Below are 10,000 nucleotides of genomic sequence, written 5' to 3'. Positions count from 1 at the left end.
GAGTGGCGAGCGCAAGGACAATCCCACGCTAGAAGCCAATCAGGGGAGGGAGCAGGGGCCCGCCCCCACGGAGCTGACCAATCACAGGCCCACAGGGAACGAGACGCCGGAGGGCAGACTGGGGGAGGAGGTGCGGGAGCCGCTGGAGGAGGAGAAGAGGGAGCTGCTGTTGCTCCACCGCAGGCTTGATGAGGAGAAGCAGCTCCTCCAACAACAGCAGCACACACACACACAGCATCACAGAACCACTATCAGGACAGGTACGCACGCGCACGCGCACACACACACACACACACACACACACGCACGTACGCACACACAGAGATACACACACACACAGAGACACACACACACACACACACACACACACACACACACACACACACACATCATCATCTGTATTCAGAGTAGTCATATGGATATGAATGTGATGTGTCCGTATCATGTGGCATTTCCAACAACTTTGTTTTTCATTCCCCTCTGACAGACACTACTGCTCCAGCGTCCACGGCAACGACCACCACGGCAACCACCACGTCCACAGCAACGACCACCACGGCAACCACGGCGTCCACAGCAACGGCCACCACGGCGACGACAACAACGGCAGTTGCACAGCGGCCCAGAGCGCCGCCCAGGCCCCCTCCCCCCCCGCCCCCACCCACACCCCCAGAGACGGAGGAGGAAGCACAGGAACCGCATCAGCAAGGCAGCCATGAGAGCCATGCTCATGTAGACAACACACACTCACACACACTCTGGTGAGTTGCACACACACACACACACACACACACACACACACACACACACACACCCACTCACATACATTCTGGTGATGGGCTCATGTAGACAACACACACTCACACACATTCTGGTGAGTTACACACACACACACACACACACACACACACACACTCACACACACACACTCTGGTAAGGTCATCATGTAGACCCTCAGACCAGAGGTGCGTTCAAATTCGAAAATATAGGCGAACGTTTGCAAACAGTTTTCCGTTAGCCTGGAGTTTTTGGTGAACGTTTGCGAACAATCGCTAACAGTCTAAGTAGGTAGTTCTCCGCAGTGCACATACAGTGGAACTGGACGTGAGTTTAATGAGTTTACCATTACAATGGAATGTTAACACCAAATCGTTCAAATTTAACTGTTCAAAGAAAACATGTTCACCACGAACATTCGCCACTCTTTTCCAAATTTTAATACACCTCTGATGTGTGTGTGTGTGTGTGTGTGAGTGTGTTTGTGTTCGATGTTTGTGTGTGTGTGTGTGTGTGTGTGTGTGTGTGTGTGATACTCTGGTATAGTCTACAGACTCTTTGTGACATGACTCATGAGTCCCTGTCCTTACATCTCTCTCTTGCAGGGTGCCGCCTGGTGGCCCAGTCCGGTTCGGTCCAGTCCTAGGTGGTCTCGGAGGCAGAGAGGCGCTGGGGGCTCTTCCTCCACTCGTATGTGTTTTCATGTTCATGTTGTCCACTTGTTCCTTGTGACCTGATGTGACCTGCCCAAACAACAGCACTAACACGCCTCCACTGGGCCCCATAATCGGACGTCCAGTTCACTGACCATGCCAGTGAAGCAGGGGGCCACTCAGTACTAAAACTGCCATGGCGTGACCCTCAGCTTCACTCAACCTCTTGAGTCTTGGATGAAACCTTCCCTGTGAGGCAGTGTAAACAATGAACTACAACTCCCATGATCCTCTCTCTGAAACTGGAACACTGGAATGTTTGCAGTGGCTAAAGAATGCATCAGGTTCCGCTCTGCCTCCCTCAGCTGACGATGGGGCGTGAAATAGACACAGGAAGTCAACCCCGAGGAACTGATAAATCAACCTTCAATGTTAGAGTGACTAGAAAAGTGCTTCATGCCATTAAAGTCAAATCAGTTAAGTTCTGTGTGAATTCAAACATCACAGTCTAACAACACACATGGACTTGTCGTTGACTTTTCATGTCAGCACAGTCTCTACCCACTCTGGCCGTCCACTCTGCCTACGATGACCACACAAGTCATGTGACTGCCAGACCTGAGCAGTGGATGAGGATGTCACAGATCCATTTTGACTAAAGTGTTGGTCTGATCTGGGATCAATTGGTTCGGACTTTTGGACTGAATGTGTATGCGTTGAGATGCTGCAAACATGATGGAAAAAAGGGTGAAAGGGAAAAACATATTATAAGACATAATACATAATATACATATAACATACGCCTAAAGATAAACATAAGCATAAACAACTCACCTGCAAACTCAACTTCATATGTAAAACTGTTGTTCTTTTGTTTTTGTGTAATGTGTTATTTAAATCAATCAAAACACTGGAAACATCACTAAAGATATACTAAAGGTAGTATTTGTGTAGCTTAAGGCAGCTGTATGTTTCGTGGACTAAAAAAGGTAACAATTCACTTGGAGAGTCCACCCACAGAGATGTTTAACAGGTCATTCCATTAAGATTCAAGTTCTGTATGTTAAACTAGTGTTGAACAATTACTGAACATTAGCTTAATCAATTCTAACCCCTAACCTTAAATGTAATGGTAATTTGTAGTTTGAACAGATAGCTTGTTGATAATCTGTATTTAAGAACAGATAGCTTGTTGATAATCTGAGTTTTTGAACAGATAGCTTGTTGATAATCTGTAGTTAAGAACAGGTAGCTTGTTGATAATCTGAGCATCTGTCGGACTAATCTGTGGGTGGACTACCCAAGTGAAGTGTGACCCAAATATGGAGCAGGAGCTGACCTTGGACCTTTGCGTGACCCCTCGCCTGGACTGGGTTCTGATCTGGGGACTGATTGGGTTCTGATCTGGGGATGGATTGGGGTCTGATCTGGGGCTGGATTGGGTTCTAATCTAGGACTGATTGGGTTCTGATCTGGGACTGGATTGGGTTCTGATCTGGGCTGGATTGGGTTCTGATCTGGGGATGGATTGGGTTCTGATCTGGGGAGGGATTGGGTTCTGATATAGGACTGATTGGGTTCTGATCTGGTGACTGATTGGGTTCTGATCTGGTGACTGATTGGGTTCTGATCTGGGGATGGATTGGGTTCTGATCTGGGCTAGATTGGGTTCTGATCTGGGGCTGGATTGGGTTCTGATCTGGGCTAGATTGGGTTCTGATCTGGGGCTGGATTGGGTTCTGATCTGGGCTAGAATGGCGTTTGAAGCAGAGCACAGCAGGCAGCTGCTTCTGGGGTGTTTCTCAAACGTGCATCTGAAATCGACAAGTGGCAGCAATGAGCTCCAGCGTTGATGGACTGTAGACGGACCCGCACGGTGAGAAATAAGAGAGGTCAGTGGCTACGGTGAGAAATAAGAGGGGTCAGTGGCTATCCGGGAGCCGTGGTGCTATAGCATGGTGAGAAATAAGAGGGGTCAGTGGCTATCCGGGAGCCGTGGTGCTACAGCACGGTGGGGAGTAAGAGAGGTCAGTGGGTATTCGAGTCATGGGGCTATTGCAGAATGAGACAGCACAGGACTGGACATGAGCTGTGTGTTGTTAACATAATTGAGATAATCCTCTCCGTGCTCTTCCGCTGTATTTGCCCTGTGCAGTTCTCTCTGTGTGCTATGGGAAAAGAGAGCAGTGGAACTACAGCACAACGTTACACTAACATTATCACATTTCATGTTGAGTGAACCACGGTGCCAAAATCATCACCCTCCCTCCACTTCTCTGAGATGAGTGAGATAACGTATTGTTAACGTATAGATAACGTACAGATAATTTATGTCTTCCTCTGCTGAGATGGGCCCACAGAGTTCAAGCGTGCTCATAGTTAGCCATTAACGTTAGCCACAGTCGGGTCCGTTATGGTTTGTCCGTGTGTTTCGACTGCCAGTTCCTGCAGAAGGCAAACAGGACTCAGGCTCAGGGCAACCGGATCGGAGCCGAGCCTGGATCTCATCTCTGCGGACGCGTCTCTGTGTAACCCAATGCATCTTGGCCAAAGAGGGAACATCCAATGTAAACCAAAGTTCTTTGTCCGTGTTTGTTTGACTTGTCAAGCCATGTCATCGGCATGCTTATTTAATCATTGTTCATCGTATTTATGCATTTCCATTTGTTTCTGTATGCGGGTGCTAAGCACTAAGTGTGTCCGTGATGTTTTATACAAAGTCCATTAAAGACAACCTTCCACATTCTCTGATTATTCATATGATTATTTGATTGATATTGGCATCTCTCCCATCTTATCACACAGGAAGCCACAGGCTTACTCTTCCTGTTACTGTTCCTGTTATTTTCTCCTCTTCGCATCGTTGGACTCATAAGAGTCTGGTAGGTGGTCAACACTCACACACACAAACACACTCACACTCTCATAAGACCCACCTCACTCTGCTGAGACAGAGGTCCGACACAGCCAAGGCCTTCAGATCTGGCTTGTTCTGAGTTGAGGTTTATAACTTGAGCATCCAAACTGTCGGAGTTTGTGTGACTGTCTGGTAAACCACTGACAAACCACAATCTCACATTCCGTGCAGTCATAGCAATTAAAGAAATGAAAGAGTTCTCTTTTCCTTTTTTGCACCATTTTGTTGTTTTCTCCCTTCTTCTTCTTCTGTACATGAATCACCGCAGTGCCCGCGATGACACGCTCTCTAGAACCATTAAAAGCTTTGCTGGTTTGTCTTTCAAAAGCTCATAAAGGTTCTGGAGTGAAGAGTGTGATGAAGGGGTTTTCTCCTCAAAGGGGGGAGATTACAGAGCACCAAGCCTTTGAGTCGGCAGCAGAGAACAGAGCTTTCTCTGACACGTTCAGTTTCAATGGCACCTCTCTCTCTCTCTCTCTCTCTGTCTCGGTCTATTTCTCTGTCACTCTTGTTCTCTCTCTCCTTACTTTCTCTCCCTCTCTGTCTTTGCTCTATTTCTCTGTCACTCTTGTTCTCTATCTTTCTTTACTTTCTTTCCCTCTCTCTCTTTGCTCTATTTCTCTGTCACTCTTGTTCTCTATCTTTCTTTACTTTCTTTCCCTCTCTCTCTTTGCTCTATTTCTCTGTCACTCTTGTTCTCTCTCTTTCTTTACTTTCTTTCCCTCTGTCTGCTCCCTCTCTCTCTCTCTTTTTTTACTCTATTTCTCTACTATTACTTGTTCTTCTCTTTCTCTCTCTCTCTTTCTTTACTTTCCATATTTCTCCCATTCTCTCTCCCTCTCTTCCCCTTTCATACTTTACTTTACTCTCTCTCCCTGTATGCTTTCTCTCTCTCTCTCTCTCTCTCTCTCTCTCTCTCTCTCTCTCTCTTCCCAGACTCCCACGTATTTGTTTATTTTTACTCGAGACAATTGCCATGTCCCATTCCTCACTGTGCTGCTGGGGTATTAATAGCTCTGGCCTTCTCTCTGTACTCCAGCACAGAAAACTCCCCTGAAGAGCTCCCAGAGTCTCTCACAGAAGCCACTCTCTCAACATGCTCCCAGAGTCTCTCACAGAAGCCACTCTCTCAACATGCTCCTGTAGTCCTGTAGTCTGTCACAGAAAACTCCCTTGAAGAGCTCCAAGAGTCACTCACAGTCTCCCATAATCTCTCCCATAGTCTCCCATAATCTCTCTCATAGTCTCACACAGTCTCTCTCTCAGTCTCCCATAATCTCTCTCATAATCTCCCATAGTCTCCCATTGTCTCTCCCATAGTCTCCCATTGTCTCTCTCATAGTCTCCCATAATCTCTCTCATAGTATCACACAGTCTCTCTCACAGTCTCCCATAATATCTTACATAGTCTCCTATAATCTCTCTCATAGTATCACACAGTCTCTCTCACAGTTTCTCTCATAGTGTCCCATAGTCTCTCCCATAGTCTCCCATAATATCTCCCATAGTCTCCCATAATCTCTCCCATAGTCTCTTTCATAGTCTCCCACAGTCTCTCTCATAGTCTCCCATAATCTCTCCCATAGTCTCTTTCATAGTCTCCCATAATCTCTCCCATAGTCTCTCATAATCTCTCCCATAGTCTCTCTCACAGTTTCTCATAGTCTCTCCCATAGTCTCCCATAATCTCTCCCATAGTCTATTTCATAGTCTCCCACAATCTCTCCCATAGTCTCTTTCATAGTCTCCCATAGTCTCTCCCATAGTCTCTCTCATAGTCTCCCATACTCTCTCCCATGATCTCTTTCATAGTCTCCCATAGTCTCTCCCATAGTCTTTCTCATAGTCTCCCATAATCTCTCCCATAGTCTCTTTCATAGTCTCCCATAATCTCTCTCATAGTCTCCCATAGTCTCTCCACACCTCTCTGGCCCTGATGGTTGGTTCTTCTCATGTGTTTAGTTCACTGTATCTAAAACAGGCTGGAGTCTGCTGTTGTCTCTCAGTCCATTAACACCCCTAACGGGTTTAACCCTTTACAGGCCGCGCCGAACATTCAATTTTTTCATACTCGATGGCCTTATGGCACAAAAAGGCTTATTGTGTGATTATGCTACATGACAGAGATATAATTATAACCATTATAATCAGGAGAAATAGCCCTTTCAAATGGTATAAAATATAATGAATAATTTTGAGGGGAACACACATATTTTTAAAAAAATATCTTTAAAATTCAACCCCAAAAAACACAAAACTATCAGTTTGTCAAGATTAATCTCATTTTCCCCCCAATTTCTGTTGTAGATAGAGTGTATGGGAGATTTACAATTTTGTCCTCTACTCAGTGATGAAAACAGAATCAATGTATCACCTTTTGTTCAAAAGTTATGATAAATGTATTAGACCTTTGCAGATGGCACGAAACATTCCGATTTTTCATACTTGATGCCCTTGTGAGACAAAAAGGCTTATTGTGTGGCCATGCTACATGGCAGAGATAAGATATACCCACCATTGTAATCAAGAGAACTAGCCCTTTAAAATGGTACATATCATAGTTAATAAGTGTGCGTGTAACACACATTGTTTTTAAACAATACCTTCAAAATTCAAAAAACATGAAAATATCAATTTGTAAAGATGAATCTTGCTTTTCACCTAATGTCTATTGTAGATATAGTGTGTGAAAGATAAACAGTGTTGTGATCTCCTCAGTGAAAAAAAACAGAATCAATTTATCACCTTTGGTTCAGAAGTTATGATTAATTTACTCATAACTGCAAGTCACAGTAACATGTAGAATTTTTAAAGAGTAGGATGTTTTCCTTTCCTGTTTTGACATCTGACCAAAAATACACAGATATAATGGTCATGTAACAAATATAAGATGTTTTACCATCAAAACAAGATGCATAGCTAAATATAGGATGTCTTACTGTACTCTGAAGAGGCTAAATCAATTGTGGGGAGGAAAGATAAAGGCTGAAATAAAGACTAGCCAGATGGTAACTACAAGAATGACAAGACAACAGTATAACAAAGATCAACAAAATACTTTAACATGATGAACAAAGCATCAATTCATATTAACATTCACACATATAAACAATTAAAACATTAGAAGAAATGCAATACATTTAACAACCATACAGCATATAATTTGATACAATATATAATTATCGATATCATTTGCCCTACACATAAGGTGATACACTAACGCCGCATTCACACCAGATCCGTGTGTGTGTTGCCACAGCTGTGGTGTGTGTGTGTGTGTGTGTGTGTGTGTCCATCTAAGCCTAGCAGACGATGAGGTGTAAATGCTACTGGAGTTGGTGTCCCTGTCTGTGTTAGAAGGATAGGCAAAGTGTATGCTTTCTACCTAACATGGAACTTGACCAAGCTCAAAATAAAGAAATTGTCAGATAAGAAAATTAGAAATTGAATTACAAATCTAACCAAACTATTATCACTATAATCCCTGTCATTATTGTTATAAGCAACACTCTTATCACAACCAGAAATGTGCATACGCCCAGTTGGGCGAACACACACACACACACACACACACACACACACACACACACACACAAACATGCTTACCCAGCTGAGGATGATGGGAGATTACTCTCCTCCTCTACCACATCATTGTCTTCCTCTTCATCCAGAAGCTACCCGTCCATGTCCCATGTCCATGCCATCGTGGTCCTTGGGGTCATGTTTGCCATCAGCAGTCGGCTGCTTTCACCTCAGTTGCACGTACTTCTCTCCCTCCATCTAAAATAAAAAAATTCACAGGTCTGATAGTAAATTGGTTGTTTAGTTTTATTTTACATTACTTCCACATAATCTTAATCACCACCAACCATGACTCTTTTCACTAAAAGTATTATTATCACTGGAGGACTCCAATATTGCTTGGAGAGGTAACATTAGTCTCAAAGCTCACTAGGTGTTATTGCCTTGGCTAAACCATACATGGCATACCAGCTTACAAGCAAACATTGATTCATGAACATGAGTCAGGAGATATGACAGAAAACATCTAAACAGCGTATTGTAGCGATCTCACCCTCAGACAAGATTCACCTTTGGCCAGGACGGCCATTTATTGGAACAGGAAGACTCAGACACAATCAGACAACTAGGATAGGGCAACACAGGGGTAGTCTCAGCCGCACATGCTACACACAATAAGGGTTTACCACACACATCAACACGGGGATAAGCACATGAGGTACAACCAAAGAGACTAACACGCTAACAAATACACAACATGGTAAACGCAAATACGACTATTATAACCGACATTACACATTATAGCATTCACTCGCACTGCATTCTGGGAGACACTCATTCAACGTTAAACATGTACATCCACCGACGCTACAGTATGCATACACATACACACCGTGCATAGGCTACTGCAGTTGCGTAAAGACAAAACACCCCTTTAGAAAATAATGTGTCGACGAGTAGGCTAGGCTTGAGTGTATGAGCTCCCATCATAGTTAGCCATCCAAAAACCTCATAATCGTAGCAGCCAACCTTACAGCCTAAAAGCTAAACAATACTAAGACACATTTATAACAAATCTTCAGTCATGTATTCATGAAAACAGCAGTCAATGAATAAAATCCTTACGTTACACCATCGGTGATCAACACAGTCTTCACGTCGGTAACGTAACATTAACGTTGTCATTCATGTCAGATGTTTATATCTAAGTAAGCTAAGCAACTTGGCTACAAACAACTGTAAATTGTGCTATACATATTACGAAGGAATGAAAGGTTTATTTGACAATAAAATACCGATTAGGTGTACTTGACATAAAGTTGGCAGTCATGAAGCACGGGAGTGAACTTTATCGCGACTACGCGTCAGGGACATGTTGCTGCCTCTTCTGATGCTAACGTTACCTAACTTAGCTAGTTTTCTGTATCAGCTGACAAGCAAGGAACATCGTTCAAAATAGAACAAATCGTTAAAATGTCAGTCCTAGTAGGTCTGTAATCTTGGTTGACATATAGTAACCCCCCAGAAATGACTGAAAATAAGGAGTTTACTAAAGATTACGGTGTGCTAAAATACCAGCTGTCATATCAGCTGAAGTGAACACACACACGCATTATGTTACGGCCATGCATACAAGGTGTAATTACCAGCAAAATAACTTTTAAAAACGATTTTGAAGTAATAACATGGATAACAAGTAGTAATAATATAAAAAGACTTGTTTTTACCTCAGATGATCCAGTAGTTTCTCCTTTAGACGACGTCAAGATCAATGATGCATAGTGCTCCCTGCTGTTTTTCCTCTAGTGGAGGGAGACGTCAACTCTTGATTTTTCCTTCACGTAGTAAAATAAATTCGCGCCACAAATCCTTTAACCAATCATATCGCCAGAAAGCCTATGATGTGACGTTTCTGAGGAAGTTTTCATTGATAAAATTGGTTGGGGTATGGCTGAGTTATTAGACTGAACGTCATCGGTACTGGGGTACCGAAATTAGAGCGTGCGGTCTGCAAAGGGTTAAGACGTGTTATGGAGGTCAAACGTTTCTGTGTCCAACTCAGTAATAATGATGGAGAAGAATAAATCTACATTGTGGGAAATGTCCTTGTTTTTACTCCAGTTGGATGTGA

The 10,000-nt window shown here is 43.5% G+C and overlaps 2 protein-coding genes across 5 annotated transcripts in view; both read left to right on the top strand.

The window, feature by feature from the left end:
* The window catches only part of pdgfbb (platelet-derived growth factor beta polypeptide b), a 20,853-nt gene extending 16,677 nt beyond the window's left edge, over positions 1-4,176 (top strand). For all 4 annotated transcript variants that reach the window (XM_042083077.1, XM_042083080.1, XM_042083079.1 and 1 more), the window contains 3 exons: positions 1-260; positions 488-761; positions 1,383-4,176. The exon at positions 1-260 is cut by the window's left edge and continues 609 nt beyond it. In XM_042083077.1, the coding sequence (XP_041939011.1) occupies positions 1-260; positions 488-761; positions 1,383-1,509 (661 nt within the window). In that variant the 3' untranslated portion in view covers positions 1,510-4,176. The remainder of the gene's footprint in view (positions 261-487; positions 762-1,382) is intronic.
* LOC121700216 overlaps positions 1-10,000 on the top strand; it is a 1,725,899-nt gene that overhangs the window by 1,361,810 nt on the left and 354,089 nt on the right.

The sequence above is a fragment of the Alosa sapidissima genome, chromosome 24 (assembly GCF_018492685.1).
Source record: "Alosa sapidissima isolate fAloSap1 chromosome 24, fAloSap1.pri, whole genome shotgun sequence".
Classification (NCBI taxonomy): Eukaryota; Metazoa; Chordata; class Actinopteri; order Clupeiformes; family Clupeidae; genus Alosa; species Alosa sapidissima.
The sequence above is the reverse complement of the archived record's forward strand: the minus strand, read 5'-3'. Positions and strand labels throughout refer to the sequence as shown.